Below are 26,144 nucleotides of genomic sequence, written 5' to 3'. Positions count from 1 at the left end.
AGCAACGTTGCCATAAAAACGTATTTAATAAGTGAAATTAGACATTAGACGTTCAAAACGAAACTTCTTAAATCTAAACTTACGGAAAATTGGCGCAGTCAATAGGATACGTTAATCTCATTAGTATAACAAGCAACGTTGCCATAAAAACGTATTTAATAAGTGAAATTAGACATTAGACGTTCAAAACGAAACTTCTTAAATCTAAACTTACGGAAAATTGGCGCAGTCAATAGGATACGTTAATCTCATTAGTATAACAAGCAACGTTACCATAAAAACGTTTTTAATAAGTGAAATTAGACACTAGACGTTCGAAACGAAACTTCTTAAATCTAAACTTACTGAAAAATGGCGCAGTCAATAGGATACGTTAATCTCATTAGTATAACAAGCAACGTTGCCATAAAAACGTTTTTAATAAGTGAAATTAGACATTAGACGTTCAAAACGAAACTTCTTAAATCTAAACTTACGGAAAATTGGCGCAGTCAATAGGATACGTTAATCTCATTAGTATAACAAGCAACGTTGCCATAAAAACGTATTTAATAAGTGAAATTAGACATTAGACGTTCAAAACGAAACTTCTTAAATCCAAACTTACGGAAAATTGGCGCAGTCAATAGGATACGTTAATCTCATTAGTATAACAAGCAACGTTGCCATAAAAACGTATTTAATAAGTGAAATTAGACATTAGACGTTCAAAACGAAACTTCTTAAATCTAAACTTACGGAAAATTGGCGCAGTCAATAGGATACGTTAATCTCCTTAGTATTTTAATAAGTGAAATTGGACATTTATATTTATTTCTAGAGTTCAAAATGAAACTTCTTGATACAATAGCTGATAAAAGAGGCCAAGAGTGGAAACTTTGCGAATGTCTTTCCACGACGCACAAGCTGACACAATAACCGTAAGAAAAGACGATTCTACTGACCTTTATAATGAAATAAACGAGGGGCTTCATCGATTTTTGTGAAAAAAGGGTTGTTGGCAGCGCAATTTATAAATAATAAAAAGCTAAACAAAAAGCACTTGAAGCGATCAAAAGTAAATTAAAAGCAGAAACTCAGAAAATGATTCAAGCTAGAACAATAAAAACCAAGCGCCGAGTGACGTTCTTTATGTTATATTTGACGTATTTATGGGGATTTTTTCATTGTACGGTTATTCAAAAAATAATTATTAGCTATAAAAATTGAGTCGAAGAGCTTTGATTTGTATTACAGCTTCTAATAGCTTCAATACATTGCAGACGTCAAAGTGATATTACAAATGAAGATATTGACGGAAATATTGATAAAATAACAAGTATAATTGAGTTGAATCATCTAAACTGACAATTTCACCACGGAAAATGGAAAATAAAACAATTGGAAAGGTGACAAAACCCGCTGCGAAAACTTGGGATCAATTCATAACCAATAACAAGTGGATGAGTATGGGTGAAGCTCAGAACATTAGATTTTTAGTTTAGAAACTATTTAGAACAATAATCAAGATCAAAATCTAGTATTACATCTTGTATGAGGGTTTAGAGTCTTAAGGTGTCCCCAGAAACATTATAAAACTGTTGAAACTGACTTTGATAAGATCTGAGATCACAGTATTATCAGAAAGAAGCTTATCAGGAAGTTCAGATCCTGGGGAAATTGGAAAAAGTCTATAGTAGATTGGATAAGGAGTCAAGAAGATTTGGCTTCAGGACGAATGGCGAAAATACATGGAAATGCAGCTGCAAAGGAAAAATCACTCCAATAAAACTGTCCTATTATTAATTTGAGTCTTTTTCGTTGCCATTTTCTCTATCCAAAGATAGATTTTTTGATCTGAGCTGCATATGATAGAAATCTGGCCAAAGCAACTTCAGTATCTCATTCAACAAAGATACTTTTTGGTTTTTCGATCGATGACTTTTGGATTGATTTCACATAATTCTTCTCGAAGATTCAGAGTACTTTTTGTCCACAATATACAGGGTATTCCAAAATTATCTTTCCAGCTTCAAAAATTCTGTCTTTTGCATGTATTTCTGCAACATGAGCCTCACACAATAACCTTTGGGCTGTCTCGTTGAAGCTCGACTATTGCATGTGGGGTTTCAGAACCCCAAATTCGTACGTTGTGGCCTCATCACTGAAACAGACCTTTTCTAACAAATCTTCATCAAGCTGAATACGTTGTAACATGTCTACGACAAATTCCACACGTTTTGGTCGATCTGTTGGTAACAGTGCCTGCTGCAACTCTACCTTACAGGCATACAGACGCAGCTGTTTATGAAAAACCCTGCCGATTGTAATTGTAGGCGTTTGGAGTTGCCTTAAAGCCTGACGAATTGTGCTGGAATGTTTGCCGTATTCGCTCCACATTTTCTGGACTTGTGCTGGATAGTTCGGCTCCATTTTTATGCAATACTGATCCTGTGCTAATGAAGCTTGTGTGCCGTGCACGGATGCAGGGTCTGGATGGTGGGTCTCTTTGGAATTTTGTCCTGAAGCTCCGTTGAACTTGAGTATCTGATTTCGTCTCTATTAACCACGACACGCATTGAGTTTCCTGTTGTGGTGGTGTCCACATCTTCACTTATAATTGTTCAGCCTATTAATAAAAAAAACTTTATAAGTTGCGAAGTTATACTTCAATTTTGTCATCATCGTCGAAATTTTTCTATTCCATTGTATAATTTTCTGAGCCACTTTCCTCCTAATTTATGTACACCCCCATAAATCTGGAAACTTTCCCGTCTAAACCCTCAAAAGTATATTTGAAGATTCGTTCATATTCATAGAAATAAATATTACATCAGTTCTTTTGGCAACTTTTTTAATATAATGATCAGCAGTAACGTCCTATAGGCAGGTGGTTTTTATTAAATTCTAAAAATACAGCTCCATAAAAAGTCGACATTAAACTCCGAATCGACATTCGGTTCGGCTTCGACGCCGGTACGGATCTGCCATAATCGTAAAATATTTCGTGCACCCACACACGTGTGAAAATACATCTTATATCCTATGGAAATCTGGCTGTGTTTGAACTCTCATTGAACTGAATCTTAAAGGGATTTCGTTTGTTACTGCAACCTAAAAAGGTTAAATCAACCTATTTGTTAAATCTATTGATTCTTCCGGTCCTATAAATTGTCGCAGGATAAATCTCGATGTGTTTTCTCGAGGAAATCTTGTACTAAAATGGAAAAAAAAGTATGTTTAACGTGAAATTTATTATAGACTTTCAAGATTTCAAGTCAAATTTATGTCTAATTTATCATCGTGCAAAAGTACGTTTGAATAATAGTTTTAATGATGCATATATTTCGACGCCCAAAATGAACGAATTAAAGTTTGGATAGTTACCTTATCCACCTTATTCGCCAGATTTAGCCTCCTCGGATTATTTTCTGTTCGTAGATTTGAACTAACAGTTCAGTAGTAAAAGAGGTGATGGGTATTTGACGATTCTTGTTAATCTATGTCTTGGATAGATTTTTTTGGTCAAAAATAGAATTTTAAACTTCTGTATAGAACTAAAATATCATCTCGAATAGTATTCGATATGAAACTAACTTATAATGCTTTGTACTCAAGGTAAATTGAAGACAATAATTTAGTTATTGAAAAAGTGTAATTTTAGTGTAGTGCTTCGTTTATTTAGTCCCATCCTGTATTAGCACGTTGTGTACTTTAAAACTAAATTATTTTATTCCAAAGAGTATTTTGAAAGAAAGACATACACGACTCGTACTTTCACGTATTACTTCTTTATACTCTTTAGTTTACGACTGATGTTTTGAATGACATCGTAAAAAAGAACCTCGAGAAAATAGAATCCAATTAAGTAAACAAATTCCGAAGGTCTAAAAACACATATCGTTCGAAAAGGAAACGCGCGAGTGTATTTTTGCTAGCGATATTCAATGAATTACCAAGAGGATTTCATACCAAAGGAAAATGGAGTATTCAATCTGGCATCGTTGTGGAATTGCACTGTACGCATGGGAAATAGGTTTAAATGTTATATATACGAAATGAGTCGGTACGTATTCTTGTTTTAGTTCTTCTGTAAAAGCTTCTAACTTCCCTCATTACAGAAATGTGTTTCGTCTATTTATCAACTTAAATGCTCGGTAGTGTCCTTTTGAATCCTTTTTGAAAGTTATGGCGCCGCTAAATTAGAAGGCAAGAACAGAAACTACCCCAACGTCTAATGCGATAAGTCTGATAAATTTTTTTTAATCAGAAAAATTATGGCGATAAATTATGTGTTAAATGGCTGTATGCTTTTGAATACCCGTTCAGTTTTTTGAAGAAGAAAAATCCATTCGCAACCAAACCTGACAAGCTTGTAGTGTTTCTATATTCGGAGGCTCTAGACTTAAACTAACAAAACAAAACACAAATCGATGGGCAGTTGAAAATGACATTGGTAGTTGATTTCGTGCTACAATCGCTTGTAATTAATATAAATATGAGTTTAAAATGACATTAGTAGTTGATTTCGTGCTACAATCGCTTGTAATTAATACAAATATGAGCTTAAAATGATATTTTTAGTGGATTTCGTGCTACAAACGCTTGTACTTAATACAAATATGAGTTAAAAATGACATTGGTTGTTGATTTTGTGCTTCAATCGCCTGAACTTAATTAAAATATGAGTTTAAAATGACATTGGTTGATTTCATGCTACAATCGCTTGTAATTAATACAAATATGAGTTAAAAATGACATTAGTAATGGATTTCGTGCTACAATCGCTTGTAATTGATATAAATATGAGTTTAAAATGACATTGGTTGATTTCATGCTACAATCGCTTGTAATTAATACAAATATGAGTTAAAAATGACATTAGTAATGGATTTCGTGCTACAATCGCTTGTAATTGATATGAATATGAGTTTAAAATGACATTAGTAATGGATTTCGTGCTACAATTGCTTGTAATTAATATAAATATGAGTTTAAGATGACATTGGTAGTTGATTTCATGCTACAATCGCTTGTAATTAATACAAATATGAGTTTAAAATGATACTGGTAGTGGATTTCGTGCTACAATCGTTAGTAATTAATATAAATATGAGTTTAAAATGACATTGGTTGATTTCATGCTACAATCGCTTGTAATTAATACAAATATGAGTTAAAACTGACATTAGTAATGGATTTCGTGCTACAATCGCTTGTAATTAATATAAATACGAGTTAAAAATGACATTGCTTGTTGATTTCATGCTACAATCGCTTGTAATTAATACAAATATAAGTTAAAAATGACATTAGTAATGTATTTCGTGCTACAATCGCTTGTAATTAATATAAATATGAGTTTAAGATGACATTGGTTGATTTCATGCTACAATCGCTTGTAATTAATACAAATATGAGTTTAAAATGATACTGGTAGTGGATTTCGTGCTACAATCGTTAGTAATTAATATAGATATGAGTTTAAAATGACATTGGTAGTTGATTTTGTGCTACAATCGCTTGTAATTAATAAATATGAGTAAAATGACATTGGTAGTTGATTTCGTGCTACAATCGCTTGTAATTAATATAAATACGAGTTAAAAATGACATTGGTAGTTGATTTCGTGCTACAATGGCTTGTAATTAATACAAATAAGAGTTAAAAATGACATCAGTAGTGGATTTCGTACTACAATCGCTTGTGATTAATTAAAATATGAGTTTAAAATGACATTGGTTGATTTCATGCTAGAATCGCTTGTAATTGATATAAATATGAGTTTAAAATGACATTGGTTGATTTCATGCTACAATCGCTTGTAATTAATACAAATATGAGTTAAAAATGACATTAGTAATGGATTTCGTGCTACAATCGCTTGTAATTGATATGAATATGAGTTTAAAATGACATTAGTAATGGATTTCGTGCTACAATCGCTTGTACTTGATATAAATATGAGTTTAAAATGACATTGGTTGATTTCATGCTACAATCGCTTGTAATTAATACAAATATGAGTTAAAAATGACATTAGTAATGTATTTCGTGCTACAATCGCTTGTAATTAATATAAATATGAGTTTAAGATGACATTGGTTGATTTCATGCTACAATCGCTTGTAATTAATACAAATATGAGTTTAAAATGATACTGGTAGTGGATTTCGTGCTACAATCGTTAGTAATTAATATAAATATGAGTTTAAAATGACATTGGTAGTTGATTTTGTGCTACAATCGCTTGTAATTAATAAATATGAGTAAAATGACATTGGTAGTTGATTTCGTGCTACAATCGCTTGTAATTAATATAAATACGAGTTAAAAATGACATTGGTAGTTGATTTCGAGCTACAATGGCTTGTAATTAATACAAATAAGAGTTAAAAATGACATCAGTAGTGGGTTTCGTACTACAATCGCTTGTGATTAATTAAAATATGAGTTTAAAATGACATTGGTTGATTTCATGCTAGAATCGCTTGTAATTGATATAAATATGAGTTTAAAATGACATTGGTTGATTTCATGCTACAATCGCTTGTAATTAATACAAATATGAGTTAAAAATGACATTAGTAATGGATTTCGTGCTACAATCGCTTGTAATTGATATGAATATGAGTTTAAAATGACATTAGTAATGGATTTCGTGCTACAATCGCTTGTACTTGATATAAATATGAGTTTAAAATGACATTGGTTGATTTCATGCTACAATCGCTTGTAATTAATACAAATATGAGTTAAAAATGACATTAGTAATGTATTTCGTGCTACAATCGCTTGTAATTAATATAAATATGAGTTTAAGATGACATTGGTTGATTTCATGCTACAATCGCTTGTAATTAATACAAATATGAGTTTAAAATGATACTGGTAGTGGATTTCGTGCTACAATCGTTAGTAATTAATATAAATATGAGTTTAAAATGACATTGGTAGTTGATTTTGTGCTACAATCGCTTGTAATTAATAAATATGAGTAAAATGACATTGGTAGTTGATTTCGTGCTACAATCGCTTGTAATTAATATAAATACGAGTTAAAAATGACATTGGTAGTTGATTTCGAGCTACAATGGCTTGTAATTAATACAAATAAGAGTTAAAAATGACATCAGTAGTGGGTTTCGTACTACAATCGCTTGTGATTAATTAAAATATGAGTTTAAAATGACATTGGTTGATTTCATGCTACAATCGCTTGTAATTAATCTAAATATGAGTTAAAAATGACATTAGTAATGGATTTCGTGCTACAATCGCTTGTAATTGATATAAATATGAGTTTAAAATGACATTGGTTGATTTTATGCTACAATCACTTGTAATTAATACAAATATGAGTTAAAAATGACATTAGTAATGGATTTCGTGCTACAATCGCTTGTAAATAATATAAATATGAGTTTAAGATGACATTGGTTGATTTCGTGCTACAATCGCTTGTAATTAATTGAAATATGAGTTTAAAATGACATTGGTAGTGGATTTCGTGCTACAATCGCTTGTAATTAATTAAAATATGAGTTTAAAATGACATTGGTAGTGGATTTCGTGCTACAGTCATTTGTAAATAATGATTTTAAATGTATAAAAGAGAAATTACAAAAAGGAAGAGAAATTTTTTCGCGCTGATCAGTATAAGAATGTGAATCAGAATGCCATACGGATGGAAATAAATTAGTTTAGGTTCATTTCATAATTAAAATCGCGAGCTGCATAAATTTCCATCAGGAGTTGTCCAATATTCAAGTAAACAAAATATACATCAACTACTTGTCCATGAATATCATTATATACCATACATAATCAAAACTATTCTATTTGGGCATGTTTTAAAGATTATTAAGAGTCTCGGACAAGATAAAATCGAAGCATTCGATCTAACCAAGCTCTTAACTGCATAAATAAATCAAGAAGTTATTTATGATAAGCCGAAGACGAGGAGTAAATGTCGAATACAAAATCTCGATCGATGAAATTGTGGCTAGCATCCAAAAGTCTTCTAATAAATCAACCTCCAATGGCGTATCGAATTAAAAAGTCAGACTAGGATGCCGGTTTTTAATTGCTTTTATTATAACCAATCCGCGATGAATGAAAGTTTGGAAGTTGGAAAATCTCGTTGGAACAGGACCAATGTATTCTATATTTTGATAAAAAGTTATAAATTTGCCGTACGAGATTGGATTCGGCGAGGTCACGTGGTTTAAAGAAAGACTAATATGGGTCAACCTTTATGTTTGACATCCTGTACATCATAGATAAAAAATATGTGAAAATATTGATGAATTAGGACATTCTGTATAATCCGAAGGTGTATAATATGAAATTTTTGTTATTAAAGTTTTTTTAATAACTCTTACAGGTTTGGAGAAAAGTTTATGGGTCACCTTATGTTTGACACCCTGTATAATCTATTCCTACAAAAGAGATTGGATAAAATTTTTTAATGTAACTTCCCCATATCATCTTACCTCACATCCCCTAGCAAAATCTTCCTTAACCCTATCGAACTTAAGTTGATTCCCTTTTTATTATTTAGAACTTACATACAAGTTGTTCGAATGAAGTAAAACTTTAAAATCGCACATTAGGTGGAAACTTATTAACTTCTCTCTATAATTTCGTGGAGAACTTCCAAAGTTCATGAAAATACTCGACGTAGATGGGAATTTGATTGATATGGTGCTTTCGTACATACGCTAATCTCCCGAATTCATGAATAAATTCATAATCGATTTGGATATTTATTGAAAAAAGATTATTTATATTAAAAATGGAAATATATACTTGAATTGGTATAAAGAGTGTCTCATAAATATTATCGGTGTTAAAAATGACATTGGTAGTTGATTTCGTGCTACAATCGCTTATAATTAATACAAATATGAGTTAAAAATGACATTAGTAGTTGATTTCGTGCTACAATCGCTTGTAATTAATATAAATATGAACTTAAAATAAGATTAGTAGTTGAATTCATGCTATAATCGCTTGTAATTAATATAAATATGAACTTAAAATGACATTGGTAGTTGATTTCGTGCTACAATCGCTTGTAATTAATATAAATATGAACTTAAAATGACATTGGTAGTTGATTTCGTGTTACAATCGCTTGTAATTAATATAAATATGAACTTAAAATGACATTGGTAGTTGATTTCGTGCTACAATCGCTTGTAATTAATATAAATATGAACTTAAAATGACATTGGTAGTTGATTTCGTGCTACAATCGCTTGTAATTAATATAAATATGAACTTAAAATGACATTGGTAGTTGATTTCGTGTTACAATCGCTTGTAATTAATATAAATATGAACTTAAAATGACATTGGTAGTTGATTTCGTGCTACAATCGCTTGTAATTAATATAAATATGAGTTAAAAATGACATTAGTAGTTGATTTCGTGTTACAATCACTTGTAATTAATACAAATATGAGTTTAAAGTGACATTGGTAGTTGATTTCGTGCTACAATTGCTTGTAATTAATATAAATATGAACTTAAAATAAGATTAGTAGTTGAATTCATGCTACAATCGCTTGTAATTAATATAAATATGAACTTAAAATGACATTGGTAGTTTGATTTCGTGCTACAATCGCTTGTAATTAATACAAATATGAGTTTAAATTGACATTGGTAGTTGATTTCGTGCTACAATCGCTTGTAATTAATATAAATATGAACTTAAAATGACATTGGTAGTTGATTTCGTGCTACAATCGCTTGTAATTAATATAAATACGAGTTAAAAATGACATTGGTAGTTGATTTCGTGCTACAATCGCTTGTAATTAATATAAATATGAACTTAAAATGACATTGGTAGTTGATTTCGTGTTACAATCGCTTGTAATTAATATAAATATGAACTTAAAATGACATTGGTAGTTGATTTCGTGCTACAATCGCTTGTAATTAATATAAATATGAACTTAAAATGACATTGGTAGTTGATTTCGTGCTACAATCGCTTGTAATTAATATAAATACGAGTTAAAAATGACATTGGTAGTTGATTTCGTGCTACAATCGCTTGTAATTAATACAAATATGAGTTTAAATTGACATTGGTAGTTGATTTCGTGCTACAATCGCTTGTAATTAATATAAATATGAACTTAAAATGACATTGGTAGTTGATTTCGTGCTACAATCGCTTGTAATTAATATAAATACGAGTTAAAAATGACATTGGTAGTTGATTTCGTGCTACAATCGCTTGTACTTAATACAAATATGAGTTAAAATTGACATTGGTAGTGGATTTCCTGCTACAATCGCTTGTAATTAATTAAAATATTAGTTTAAAATGACATTGGTTGATTTCATGCTACAATCGCTTGTAATTAATACAAATATGAGTTAAAAATGACATTAGTAGTGGATTTCGTGTTACAATCGCTTGTAATTAATTAAAATATGAGTTTAAAATGACATTGGTTGATTTCATGCTACAATTGCTTGTAATTAATACAAATATGAGTTAAAAATGACATTAGTAGTGGATTTCGTGTTACAATCGCTTGTAATTAATACAAATATGAGTTAAAAATGCCATTAGTACTTACCAGAAACGATTCGATTACAGTTAGAGAATTATGCAGTTGAGAATGTTTGAGGTTTTATGGGGCAAATATCTTTTCCAACAGAAAGGACTGATGTTGTATTAGGCAGAAAGGTTTTCCAGATAATTTATCTATTGGTTCGAATCTATCAACAAAAAACGGGAGACTTATCGACTTTTAAATCCAATCGTTGAATTGATTACTATAAGGACATGTATGCTGATGTCTTGTCTAAAGAATGGTTCGAATAAATGATAAGATTGAAGTTGTGAAAATGTGGAGTTGGGACAATACTGATGAATTTGTACTGGTGAGTTTTCATCTTAAAATTACTTTTTATTAAGGTAAAGTTGTTCATACATTTTATTTTCAATTTTTTCCTTATCTGAATGTAAATAAGCATATTTTACGCATTTTGTTTGCATATTTTACTCTAGCTGCATTAATTTTGCATATTTTACTGTGGATTACTAATTTCGACATACTTTTCAAATTTATAAGCATATTTTAGTCAAATTTAAGATTATTTTTTTTTAAATGCTGAAGATATTTACTTAAATTTCTGAATATCTACGATTTCTTTGCATATTTTACTCTGGCTGCATTATTTTTGCATATTTCCCTCTGGATTACAAATTTCTACGTACGTTTCAAACTTAGAAGCATATTTTTGTCAAATTCAATATTGTTTTATCTAGATTTTGTACATATTCACTTAAATTTATGAATATCTACGGTTTTTTTGCATATTTTACTCGTGCTGCATTATTTTTGCATATTTTACTCTGGATTACTAATTTTGAAAAATATTTCAAATTTAGATGCCCATTTTAGTCAAATTTATGATTATTTTTCTTATATTTAGTACATATTTCCTTAAATTTATAAATATCTACGATTCTTTTGCATATTTTTCTCTGGCTGCATTATTTTTGCATATTTTACTCTGCATTAGTAATTTCGACATACTTTTCAAACTCAGAAGTATATTTTAATCAAATTCATGATTATTTTTTCTAGATTTAGTACATATTCACTCAAATTTATTAATTCCTATGATTCTTCTGCATATAACACTCTGGCTGCATTATTTTTGCATATTTTACTCTTGATTACAAATTTCAAACCTTCAGGTTTCCCTTAAACTCATAAGTTCCGTTAACCTAAAGGTCCCAATTGCTTTTCTAAACATGATGTAACCTGCTACGTTTATCAACGACATTTTTAAGCTTTCCCCGTCAATGGCTCAGCAAAACATTCATTCACTTCAATAATATTTTTCATGCTTATCTGTGAAACAGTTTTAGAGTTACATTTCGAATTGTGGTCAAAAATATTGTGGATTCCACACTATTTTCCTGTCTGTTTTACGTAAACCTTGTGATAAATTCGAAATTACGTATATAATTTTGATATAAGAATACGAAATATCCACATTGCGGAAATATTTCAAAAAACCCTGGAAAAAACCATGGAACGTAAGAAAAAAAAAATGAAAATTCGACGAGCTGGAAATTGTTTTTATAAGAAAGCTCTTTCCGTAAATTCTCCAAGCTCAACCCAAAAAATATTCTCTACTTTCCAGAAAATTAGCTTCCTTAATTAATATCCCTTTTGATAGGAGATATTCAAGCTATTTGTTAGCCGGTTGGGGCCATTGTTATTTTTGCAAGATAATGCCGAACCCTTCTGGAGCCTAATGGTTCGTCATGTTTAATCAAATACGTAACCCGAGATAGGAGATTATAAATGTAAATAACCGAACCGAATTCTCCGTATATAGTCGTTAAGTTGGGAGAAATATTTCTTGGCAGACGTATTAGATCTGGATCGGGATTTAACCGAAATAATGTGTAACAACCACGTTAGAAATAGTTTGAGAATTAGTTCTGTTCAGTCTCGGATCTCCCGTCTGTGAATTTAATACATCAAATTAATTATCCGAAGCTTTCGGTCTAATTAATAATGTTTTTCGAAATTTTTCTCAAATAATATTGGCCATCTTATAAGGCCGTGAACAAACATTAAATTGTCATAATGACAAAACAAAATAAACACAACTCCCGGGGGCTGATTTGTGAATCTAAATCGTCCAGGTCCAATTGAAAGTAAACCTGAACGTTTTTACGAATTTCAATTATAGTTTTTCCAAATTTCCGTCGCCTACTTTTTCTTTAGCTTGTTACTTATTATCCACACCTCGTATATATCAGGTGATCCATTGGGAACATAAAAACATCCGTGTAGTTCAAAATTATCGAATTAAGCTTATGAAACAGTATTTTTTTCAAAATCAAATCGCTTTTTTCTATTATTTCTACGGGGATATTGACCAAGACGTCGTTTTACATCAGAGCAGGTTATCAGCAAAACAGATGCCCAATCATCTCTTCTTTATAGATACACTCTTTTTTGGAGACCTCTGGCAGAAGTACCATTGTACATATTTACTTAAATTTATGAACATCTTCGATTCTTTTGCATATTTTACTCTGGCTGCATTATTTTTGCATATTTTACACTGGATTACTAATTCCGACATATTTTTCAAATTTAGAAGCTTATTTCTGTTAAATTTATGTTAATTTTTTTTATATCTTGTATATATTCTTTTAAAATTCATGAATATCCGCGATTCTTTTGCATATTTTACTCTGGCTGCATTATTTTTGCATATTTTACACTGAATTACTAATTCCGACATATTTTTCAAATTTAGAAGCTTATTTCTGTTAAATTTATGTTAATTTTTTTTATATTTTGTATATATTTTTTTAAAATTCATAAATATCAACGATTCTTTTGCATATTTTACTCTGGCTGCATTATTTTTGCATATTTTACACTGGATTACTAATTCCGACATATTTTTCAAATTTAGAAGCTTATTTCTGTTAAATTTATGTTAATTTTTTTTATATCTTGTATATATTCTTTTAAAATTCATGAATATCCGCGATTCTTTTGCATATTTTACTCTGGCTGCATTATTTTTGCATATTTTACACTGAATTACTAATTCCGACATATTTTTCAAATTTAGAAGCTTATTTCTGTTAAATTTATGTTAATTTTTTTTATATTTTGTATATATTTTTTTAAAATAAATAAATATCTGCGATTCTTTTGCATATTTTACTCTGGCTGCATTATTTTTGCATATTTTACACTGAATTACTAATTCCGACATATTTTTCAAATTTAGAAGCTTATTTCTGTTAAATTTATGTTAATTTTTTTTATATTTTGTATATATTTTTTTAAAATTCATAAATATCAACGATTCTTTTGCATATTTTACTCTGGCTGCATTATTTTTGCATATTTTACACTGGATTACTAATTCCGACATATTTTTCAAATTTAGAAGCTTATTTCTGTTAAATTTATGTTAATTTTTTTTATATCTTGTATATATTCTTTTAAAATTCATGAATATCCGCGATTCTTTTGCATATTTTACTCTGGCTGCATTATTTTTGCATATTTTACACTGAATTACTAATTCCGACATATTTTTCAAATTTAGAAGCTTATTTCTGTTAAATTTATGTTAATTTTTTTTATATTTTGTATATATTTTTTTAAAATAAATAAATATCTGCGATTCTTTTGCATATTTTACTCTGGCTGCATTATTTTTGCATATTTTACACTGGATTACTAATTCCGACATATTTTTCAAATTTAGAAGCTTATTTCTGTTAAATTTATGTTAATTTTTTTTATATTTTGTATATATTTTTTTAAAATTCATAAATATCAACGATTCTTTTGCATATTTTACTCTGGCTGCATTATTTTTGCATATTTTACACTGGATTACTAATTCCGACATATTTTTCAAATTTAGAAGCTTATTTCTGTTAAATTTATGTTAATTTTTTTTATATCTTGTATATATTCTTTTAAAATTCATGAATATCCGCGATTCTTTTGCATATTTTACTCTGGCTGCATTATTTTTGCATATTTTACACTGAATTACTAATTCCGACATATTTTTCAAATTTAGAAGCTTATTTCTGTTAAATTTATGTTAATTTTTTTTATATTTTGTATATATTTTTTTAAAATAAATAAATATCTGCGATTCTTTTGCATATTTTACTCTGGCTGCATTATTTTTGCATATTTTACACTGAATTACTAATTCCGACATATTTTTCAAATTTAGAAGCTTATTTCTGTTAAATTTATGTTAATTTTTTTTATATTTTGTATATATTTTTTTAAAATTCATAAATATCAACGATTCTTTTGCATATTTTACTCTGGCTGCATTATTTTTGCATATTTTACACTGGATTACTAATTCCGACATATTTTTCAAATTTAGAAGCTTATTTCTGTTAAATTTATGTTAATTTTTTTTATATCTTGTATATATTCTTTTAAAATTCATGAATATCCGCGATTCTTTTGCATATTTTACTCTGGCTGCATTATTTTTGCATATTTTACACTGAATTACTAATTCCGACATATTTTTCAAATTTAGAAGCTTATTTCTGTTAAATTTATGTTAATTTTTTTTATATTTTGTATATATTTTTTTAAAATAAATAAATATCTGCGATTCTTTTGCATATTTTACTCTGGCTGCATTATTTTTGCATATTTTACACTGGATTACTAATTCCGACATATTTTTCAAATTTAGAAGCCTATTTCTGTTAAATTTATGTTATTTTTTTTATATTTTGTATATATTTTTTTAAAATAAATAAATATCTGCGATTCTTTTGCATATTTTACTCTGGCTGCATTATTTTTGCATATTTTACACTGGATTACTAATTCCGACATATTTTTCAAATTTAGAAGCCTATTTCTGTTAAATTTATGTTAATTTTTTCTATATTTTGTATATATTTTTTTAAAATTCATAAATATCAACGATTCTTCTGCATATTTTACTCTGGCTGCATTGTTTTTGCATATTTTACACTGGATTACTAATTCCGACATATTTTTCAAATTTAGAAGCCTATTTCTGTTAAATTTATGTTAATTTTTTCTATATTTTGTATATATTTTTTTAAAATTCATAAATATCTGCGATTCTTTTGCATATTTTACTCTGGCTGCATTATTTTTGCATATTTTACACTAAATTACTAATTCCGACATATTTTTCAAATTTAAAAGCCTATTTCTGTTAAATTTATGTTAATTTTTTCTATATTTCAAATATATTTTCTTAAAATTCATAAATATCAACGATTCTTTTGCATATTTTACTCTGGCTGCATTATTTTTGCATATTTTACATTGGATTACTAATTCCGACATATTTTTCAAATTTAGAAGCCTATTTCTGTTAAATTTATGTTAATTTTTTCTATATTTTGTATATATTTTTTTAAAATTTATAAATATCTGCGATTCTTTTGCATATTTTACTCTGGCTGCATTATTTTTGCATATTTTACACTGGATCACTAATTTCGAAATACTTTTCATATTTAGAAGTATATTTTAGTCAAATTTATGATTATTTTTCTGATATTTTGTACATATTTCCTTAAATTTATGAATATCTATGTTTTTTTTGCATATTTTACTCGTGCTGGATTATTTTTGCATATTTTACTTAGGATTACCGATTTCTTAACACTTTTCAATATATTTTCGTAAAGTCCTGTTGTTAGTTATTACTTTTTATCTATTTAAAATCATCCTCCACATCTTTCAACCATTCACTAACTTCCCTTATAAGTTTATTTGGTCATTTGACATTTTACTCGGTATTTTATTATTTGTTATCAACTTTTATTGGTACTAAAACAGTCATCATCATATTTTATTTAATAATTTTTAGTACGTCTTTATTTTTTATTGTTAACGTCTTTAATAGCACAGGAATTTTCTTTGTGTTTTTGGATTTCGTCTATTCAAGATAATTTTTCATTACTGATAATCGAGACCCTCAATAATCATGTCATTATGACAGAAATTTATCATGATGCTAGATCTCTGTATTAAGAAGACATTCTAAGGATGTTTTGCAGGATTTATTACCGAACAAAAATTTTATGACAATCTTTAAAATGATTTTTCATGATTGCGCACTCTTTGTATATATTTTATAAATAAAAAATGATAATTTTTATTACATAATAAATTATTTATTTCATTGTATCCACAGACGAACCGGAAGTATTTTAAATTTTCGTTTCACATAATTATTATAATATCAAATATAAATTAGAACACTTAGATATACATCATCAGTATATAAACTTTTTTTAAAAAAATTTGAAATGCATCTATCGGGTATGGAAATTTTAGTCATCTCGGCCACATTTTTGGTAAGTTACTGTAAACATTTAATGGCCAGATTTAAACCATGAATTGAACTAAAAATTAATTCACAATCAACCATATCGACCAGATCTTTCCTCCAGTGACTTTTTCCCAAGATAGATTATTATTTGGTAAAAAAAAAGTATCTTCATTAAGTTAGAGACAGTTTTTGAACGACCCCCGTAGTATTTTGTAAATAATCTACATCAGATTATAACAGTAACAGTCGGGAAATTGAAAATGAACACAAAACAAAAAGAAAACTTTAACTGTGTGAATAATTCGCAGATACAATCTACACTACGACGTTTTTATAGTGGGATTGTGGCAAAATTGAAACTAAACTGTACTTATTCTAATATATTTCCAAGCATTCGAATAATTGTGCGTTCATCGTCTTGGACTGATAGTCGTGGTAGTAAACTATTTATAACTCAGTAATTGCCAGATGGATTTGGTTGGAAATTATTGTGGAGATAACTTAGAACCAGGGAAAGGACATAAGATCCTTGGGAGGTGGCTTAAAAAAGGTTACTAACAGAAAAACGACAAATTTATCAGTTCAAACAAAACTGTGCAACGGAACGCGTTTGGTGATCAGAAAATTGGTGAAAGTCAAAGGAAAATTCGGAATTTTTCTTCCGAGGATCTCGACAAGATCAATCTTCGAAATTTCGTGGTGTGAATATGAAAATACCATGTTTTCAAGGGGCTGCTTTGAAACTAATGACAATTTTTTTATTTATTTAATTTTCCATCTTCACATGAGGTCCATTAACTGGCCTATTATTTTCAGACGCAATCTTTTGTTTATGGTCAAATGGGTGGGGGAAAGAATAGAGGCTTTGGATATTGTATGATGAGAGGTCCTCCCGGAATGTCACAAATGAGTGGTGGTCAAGGATATGGACAAATGGGCGGCCCTCCCGGAATGTCATCAATGGGCGGCCCTCCCGGAATGTCATCAATGGGCGGCCCTCCCGGAATGTCATCAATGGGAGGTCCTCCTGGAATGTCACAAATGAGTGGAGGTCAAGGATTTGGACAAATGGGTGGTCCTCCCGGAATGTCATCAATGGGTGGTTCTTCTGGAATGTCACAAATGAGTGGAGGTCAAGGATTTGGACAAATGGGAGGTCCTCCCGGAATGTCATCAATGGGAGGTCCTCCTGGAATGTCACAAATGAGTGGAGGTCAAGGATTTGGACAAATGGGAGGTCCTCCTGGAATGTCATCAATGGGTGGTTCTTCTGGAATGTCACAAATGAGTGGTGGTCAAGGATCTGGACAAATGGGAGGTCCTCCTGGAATGTCATCAATGGGAGGTCCTCCCGGAATGTCACAAATGAGTGGAGGTCAAGGATTTGGACAAATGGGTGGTCCTCCTGGAATGTCGTCAATGAATAATGATCAAGGATCAGCACAGGGCCAGGGAGGTGGTTCAATAGAAAGCACAACGGATGGGCAGTGAATCAGTTAACTGTGTTAATAAAATATACTGGATATTACTTTTTTTGTATTATTTTTTCTATAAATATCTGTAGTTCTTCTTCTTTCTCTATCTTTAGAGAATTTTCTGTATTTCTTCAATCTCAATCTTACGATGTGGATATCTATGACTCTTCCCATTCCTTTGGAGGTCTACTTGGTGGTTGGTTTCTCCTTGAATGCTTATTTCCCCAACAAATCTCCAAAAACAATGTTGAAAATCATTGGATAGTCACCATATTTAGTTCCTCTTCATATTTGAATGTCTTCTTTTGGAGTGTTCGTGCTGTATTCGCGTTTAGTGTTTAGTGACTTAAATTCCTTGAATAATTGTATAATTTTTCTGTTTTTAATAAATTTAGAATACATATAGGCAGGTATAAATTAGGTTATGTGTCCCAAACTTGAACCACGAATGGTGGATATCCATAATTTTCCAAAAAAAAAATAAACCCATAATTAGAATCGACGCGAATCCTTTTTCAATTAATCCCAGTCTTTTATTCTCACCTTAAAAAAGAGATAGAAAAATGGATAGTCCTTTGTGTGCGTATCCTGGTAAGGATTTCCGATTCAGTTTAATAAAAGATATTTTTTTCTTTTGTAAAGGTTTCACATAATATGCTGAGTGACCAGAATTTAAGAATAATGGTTGTTGGGTAGTGAGATGCTGGTATCACGAAAAAGCTGAAATTAATCCTGTCACAGGATAAGTAGGAGTGAGAAGGATGCTTATAAGGAACTAGAAAATCAGCAGAATCAATCAATTATAGATGGAAAGGAGTATTTCCACTGAAAATAATAAATTTTTCTAAATAATTTTGATATTTTTAACAATTCGAATCAAAAATTCAAAAATACAGTGTGTCCCACGTAAAAAATGCACTGCGGATATGCTCCTGAAAGGACCTGGTCAAAGAAAGAACATACAAACACACGTCAAGTTCCTCCTGGAAAATCCTCGACCACCCAGCTATTTTCTCAAGTCTGGGAACAGAAAATAATCCGAGGGAGCTAAATCTAGCGAATAGGGTGCGTGAAATAGCAATTCAAAGTTTTTTTAATAAATTTTGGTTATTGCAATACCAGATGATTGAGCTGGTGCATTGTCTAATGAAACAACCGACGCCAAGACCTTTCCTGCAGATGGAACGATCTCTGTTTCCTTTGGAGCCGGTTTTTCCTCGTTGGAAACATCTTCCCGACGCCGTTTTGGTTCCGTTGTTAGCACAGCTTTCTTATATCCAAATTTCCAATTAATAAACGATGTACTAGACTTTTTGGAATGCCTACTGTGTCTGTTAAACTCATCCACTGGATTTTCTTCAACATTTTAAGAGTTGTCGTTTATTTCATCGACCACTGCGACTGTTGATTAGAAACAGTCACAACCAGAGTAGAAACCAGTTCAGTTTTAGTTAACAAGTCTTAGTACAATTGAAATTTTTATTATAACAAATAATTAAAAACATTATCCACGTTATTTTGTAGCAACCAGCACTGAAATATATGCATCGTTCTAATCTACGCAATCCGAGTTATACAAAGAGAATCTGACCGTTCAAATAGAATTTTCAATAAAGTCTGATTATACCATTAACAACAGCTTTAGTTGGTATTTTGAACTTAGTTTCGTTTCTGTATTTCCAACTAGATGAAATTTATAATATTCAAGATCAATACCTTGGAAAATCCTCGTAATCGACGTTTAAATTTAATTGTTTTCGAAAATATTTCATTTACTAGTATTTATAGGTTATAATAGTCCGGCGAATGGGGTCAAAATTCGTCATATAAAAAGCTTTTGAGCCGTAGTATGGTTAACTTATGGTAAAAGATACATTATTCAATTAGTTTTCATCAAAATTTCATAGTTTGGGTTTGTAATCCACTCTAACCGGTAGATCATTTTGCAAGAGCTCTAAATATCCTCCAAGCACTCGAAGAAGACGTATTTGTTTGTCTTACCACATTCCGCACGAGAAACTGTTGGATTTTGAACAATTAAATTCAAAATTTCATTTTCTTAATGGTTCTTGTCTTAGCAGATGTTTTTTTTTTTGAAAAATTACATGAAACAAAACCCTTAGTCCCAATTTTTCTAAATCGATGGGGTCTCGGTCAAAAATTTTGGCCGAAAGGCGATTGGATGAATTAGATCAAAGCAGCAAGTTGGAATTTCCTAATAAAAACAACGAAAAAATAAACTTTTGTATCCGTCCGAGTTTTACGTTAGTGCAATTTCATGTAAGCCATTTTGTTAAATTAACCCAGTTGTCGTGGGATATTTGATTAAATTAAAAGTTTCGTTATAAAGTTCCACCGGCGATATTGTCTCTAAATTTGTTTATTGTTTTCTTTCGTATTGTTTTACGTCTGGAATATTAGAATTGGTGAAATGGCCCAAGTTAGGCCATTTAAAAGAAATTCAAAAGTTTCCCATTGGGGAGATATAAGAAGGAATTTCATTTCGAGACTAGCATACAAAATATAAGAATGTTTGTTCACTAAAGCGCGTCAAATTTCTCACGAATAAATCTTTTGATCCACAAATTAAAATTATAGCTTCGCGGAAGGGAAATTACAGTTAAAATTGCCGAATGCGATGATTTTTCGCGTTACATTCGACTCGGTTAAGCAAATTCTTATTCAATCGATGTCGAATCAAAAATTATTGTTCAACTCCTTGTAAAACTTCGAGGTTATGTAACAGGGAAAATTCCAATCCAGCAGATTTAGCTACGAGTGATCTCAGCTACCCAAAACATCTCAACTATATTGATAAGACATCTTCAGTTTGAAATCGGGAACTGTTTAGATGACACTCGTATCTCGAAGAAGTTCTGTAGTTTGTTCCAAGTGCTACAACTGCCCAAAACCATCTGGAAGCTGAAGAAGCTTTTAAAAGAGAACCCTATCTACAAGTTTGTGTGGATCCCACAGGTTAACTAAAATACCATCAAGGTCCTCCCAATTCATGTTTCAGACTCCTCTCCTTTTCCAATTATCCTCCCCAAAGGTTCAGGATGCAGGTTTTGTTTGGTCTAGTTGGAGATCTACCTCTTGGGCGACTGGAAAACTCCTTTTAAACTGTAGGATATTCAAGTGGATTCTCGGGAGTATTCACGAGGACATCTTGGTAAATTGAGAAGACAGATGCCGGTGCAGATCATATTACGTAAATTGCATGTTTAATAGATTACAAAAAGGCATTCGATTGAATGAAACATGGAAAAATGATGTGGAACGAATTAAAACTAATCCACAAGATGCAGGATGAATTCTGATAGACGTAGCTTCAAGAGGAAGATGAAGAAGCTTTTAAAAGGGAACCCTATCTACAAGTTTGTGTGGATCTCACAGGTTAACTAAAATACCATCAAGGTCCTCCCAATTCATGTTTCAGACTCCTCTCCTTTTCCAATTATCCTCCCCAAAGGTTGCAGGATGCAGGTTTTGTTTGGTCTAGTTGGAGATCTACCTCTTGGTCGACTGGAAAACTTCTTTTAAACTGTAGGATGTTCAAGTGGATTCTCGGGAGTATTCACGAGGACATCTTGGTAAATTGAGAAGACAGATGCTGGTGCAGATCATATTACGTAAATTGCATGTTTAATAGATTATAAAAAGGCATTCGATTGAATGAAACATGGAAAAATGATGTGGAACGAATTAAAACTAATCCACAAGATGCAGGATGAATTCTGATAGACGTAGCTTCAAGAGGAAGATGAAGAAGCTTTTAAAAGGGAACCCTATCTACAAGTTTGTGTGGATCCCACAGGTTCACTAAAATACCATCAAGGTCCTCCCAATTCATGTTTCAGACTCCTCTCCTTTTCCAATTATCCTCCCCAAAGGTTGCAGGATGCAGGTTTTGTTTGGTCTAGTTGGAGATCTACCTCTTGGTCGACTGGAAAACTTCTTTTAAACTGTAGGATATTCAAGTGGATTCTCGGGAGTATTCACGAGGACATCTTGGTAAATTGAGAAGACAGATGCCGGTGCAGATCATATTACGTAAATTGCATGTTTAATAGATTACAAAAAGGCATTCGATTGAATGAAACATGGAAAAATGATGTGGAACGAATTAAAACTAATCCACAAGATGCAGGATGAATTCTGATAGACGTAGCTTCAAGAGGAAGATGAAGAAGCTTTTAAAAGGGAACCCTATCTACAAGTTTGTGTGGATCTCACAGGTTAACTAAAATACCATCAAGGTCCTCCCAATTCATGTTTCAGACTCCTCTCCTTTTCCAATTATCCTCCCCAAAGGTTGCAGGATGCAGGTTTTGTTTGGTCTAGTTGGAGATCTACCTCTTGGTCGACTGGAAAACTTCTTTTAAACTGTAGGATGTTCAAGTGGATTCTCGGGAGTATTCACGAGGACATCTTGGTAAATTGAGAAGACAGATGCTGGTGCAGATCATATTACGTAAATTGCATGTTTAATAGATTATAAAAAGGCATTCGATCGAATGAAACATGGAAAAATGATGTGGATACTTGAAGAAACAAAAATCAAAACTAATCCACAAGATGCAGGATGAATTCTGATAGACGTAGCTTCAAGAGGAAGATGAAGAAGCTTTTAAAAGGGAACCCTATCTACAAGTTTGTGTGGATCTCACAGGTTAACTAAAATACCATCAAGGTCCTCCCAATTCATGTTTCAGACTCCTCTCCTTTTCCAATTATCCTCCCCAAAGGTTGCAGGATGCAGGTTTTGTTTGGTCTAGTTGGAGATCTACCTCTTGGTCGACTGGAAAACTTCTTTTAAACTGTAGGATGTTCAAGTGGATTCTCGGGAGTATTCACGAGGACATCTTGGTAAATTGAGAAGACAGATGCCGGTGCAGATCATATTACGTAAATTGCATGTTTAATAGATTACAAAAAGGCATTCGATCGAATGAAACATGGAAAAATGATGTGGATACTTGAAGAAACAAAAATCAAAACTAATCCACAAGATGCAGGATGAATTCTGATAGACGTAGCTTCAAGAGGAAGATGAAGAAGCTTTTAAAAGGGAACCCTATCTACAAGTTTGTGTGGATCTCACAGGTTAACTAAAATACCATCAAGGTCCTCCCAATTCATGTTTCAGACTCCTCTCCTTTTCCAATTATCCTCCCCAAAGGTTGCAGGATGCAGGTTTTGTTTGGTCTAGTTGGAGATCTACCTCTTGGTCGACTGGAAAACTTCTTTTAAACTGTAGGATGTTCAAGTGGATTCTCGGGAGTATTCACGAGGACATCTTGGTAAATTGAGAAGACAGATGCCGGTGCAGATCATATTACGTAAATTGCATGTTTAATAGATTACAAAAAGGCATTCGATCGAATGAAACATGGAAAAATGATGTGGATACTTGAAGAAACAAAAATCAAAACTAATCCACAAGATGTAGGATGAATTCTGATAGACGTAGCTTCAAGAGGAAGATGAAGAAGATTTTAAAAGGGAACACTATCTACAAGTTTGTGTGGATCCCACAGGTTAACTAAAATACCATCAAGGTCCTCCCAATTCATGTTTCAGACTCCTCTCCTTTTCCAATTATCCTCCCCAAAGGTTCAGGATGCAGGTTTTGTTTGGTCTAGTTGGAGATCTACCTCTTGGGCGACTGGAAAACTCCTTTTAAACTGTAGGATATTCAAGTGGATTCTCGGGAGTATTCACGAGGACATCTTGGTAAATTGAGAAGACAGATGCTGGTGCAGATCATATTACGTAAATTGCATGTTTAATAGATTACAAAAAGGCATTCGATTGAATGAAACATGGAAAAATGATGTGGAACGAATTAAAACTAATCCACAAGATGCAGGATGAATTCTGATAGACGTAGCTTCAAGAGGAAGATGAAGAAGATTTTAAAAGGGAACACTATCTACAAGTTTGTGTGGATCCCACAGGTTAACTAAAATACCATCAAGGTCCTCCCAATTCATGTTTCAGACTCCTCTCCTTTTCCAATTATCCTCCCCAAAGGTTCAGGATGCAGGTTTTGTTTGGTCTAGTTGGAGATCTACCTCTTGGGCGACTGGAAAACTCCTTTTAAACTGTAGGATATTCAAGTGGATTCTCGGGAGTATTCACGAGGACATCTTGGTAAATTGAGAAGACAGATGCCGGTGCAGATCATATTACGTAAATTGCATGTTTAATAGATTATAAAAAGGCATTCGATTGAATGAAACATGGAAAAATGATGTGGAACGAATTAAAACTAATCCACAAGATGCAGGATGAATTCTGATAGACGTAGCTTCAAGAGGAAGATGAAGAAGCTTTTAAAAGGGAACCCTATCTACAAGTTTGTGTGGATCCCACAGGTTAACTAAAATACCATCAAGGTCCTCCCAATTCATGTTTCAGACTCCTCTCCTTTTCCAATTATCCTCCCCAAAGGTTGCAGGATGCAGGTTTTGTTTGGTCTAGTTGGAGATCTACCTCTTGGGCGACTGGAAAACTCCTTTTAAACTGTAGGATATTCAAGTGGATTCTCGGGAGTATTCACGAGGACATCTTGGTAAATTGAGAAGACAGATGCCGGTGCAGATCATATTACGTAAATTGCATGTTTAATAGATTATAAAAAGGCATTCGATCGAATGAAACATGGAAAAATGATGTGGATACTTGAAGAAACAAAAATCAAAACTAATCCACAAGATGTAGGATGAATTCTGATAGACGTAGCTTCAAGAGGAAGATGAAGAAGCTTTTAAAAGAGAACCCTATCTACAAGTTTGTGTGGATCCCACAGGTTAACTAAAATACCATCAAGGTCCTCCCAATTCATGTTTCAGACTCCTCTCCTTTTCCAATTATCCTCCCCAAAGGTTGCAGGATGCAGGTTTTGTTTGGTCTACCCATCTGATTGGAGATCTACCTCTTGGTCGACTGGAAAACTTCTTTTAAACTGTAGGATGTTCAAGTGGATTCTCGGGATAATTCACCAGGACATCTTGGTAAATTAAGAAGACAGATGCCGGTGCAGATCATATTACGTAAATTGCATGTTTAATAGATTACAAAAAGGCATTCGATCGAGTCAAACATGGAAAAATGATGTGGAACGAATTAAAACTAATCCACAAGATGCAGGATGAATTCTTGGAGACATCATGCAAGATACAAGAAAGAAATTTAGAACCTGGTTCAATCGAACCTTCCCCGAAGTGTTTGGCATTGGTGATGACGGAATAAAAATGTTTTTGCAACTCCTAGGTCTCGCATTGGACCTTATTGGTTTTTTTTCCGTTAATCATTGTAGCAAAACGTCGAAATTAACTTTATATCGATTTGGTGATAATTGAAAATCCGTCACTAGTCATCCTAGTTCTCCATAATGAATATGTAAATTCGGTTAACGAAACGGCCCATTTAACAGTCCACGTTCTTGTACATTTTACTGTTTTATTCATGAAAGAGGTTTGTCAAATCAAACCTTCCGAACTCTATGAATCAGATATGCAAATAACCACCGGGGTGTTTCGATTATAATTTTCCCAATTTTGATTATTTCAACTTTTCTCTTTTGTTTAACTTTTCTGCCAGATAGTCCCGTCGCCGATTTTATTTGTAACCAATAGAAATCAGTTTTATTTATGCCGTTGTAGTTTCTCCTTATTGCGAGATTATTATAAATAAACTAAATATATAAAAAAAATCGACGAAGCGTAAGTTATTTCTCCAAAATTATTTCGGTTTAAAACGATGAAGAAACTTCCAGAAAATTTTGTTGTAG

The 26,144-nt window shown here is 31.7% G+C and overlaps 2 protein-coding genes across 2 annotated transcripts in view; both read left to right on the top strand.

Moving 5' to 3' along the window:
• LOC130449360 (zwei Ig domain protein zig-8-like) overlaps positions 1-26,144 on the top strand; it is a 247,648-nt gene that overhangs the window by 139,986 nt on the left and 81,518 nt on the right. The gene's annotated exons all lie outside the window — the stretch shown is intronic.
• On the top strand, positions 16,824-18,491 carry LOC130449361 (collagen alpha-1(III) chain-like). Its single transcript, XM_056787137.1, has 2 exons — positions 16,824-16,896; positions 17,688-18,491. The coding sequence occupies exons 1-2, from the start codon at positions 16,849-16,851 to the stop codon at positions 18,360-18,362; spliced, it is 723 nt and encodes a 240-aa protein (XP_056643115.1). The 5' UTR covers positions 16,824-16,848; the 3' UTR covers positions 18,363-18,491.

The sequence above is a fragment of the Diorhabda sublineata genome, chromosome 10 (genome assembly GCF_026230105.1).
Source record: "Diorhabda sublineata isolate icDioSubl1.1 chromosome 10, icDioSubl1.1, whole genome shotgun sequence".
NCBI lineage: Eukaryota > Metazoa > Arthropoda > Insecta > Coleoptera > Chrysomelidae > Diorhabda > Diorhabda sublineata.
Note: the sequence above shows the minus strand (reverse complement) of the source record. Positions and strands in the feature narration are given on the sequence as shown.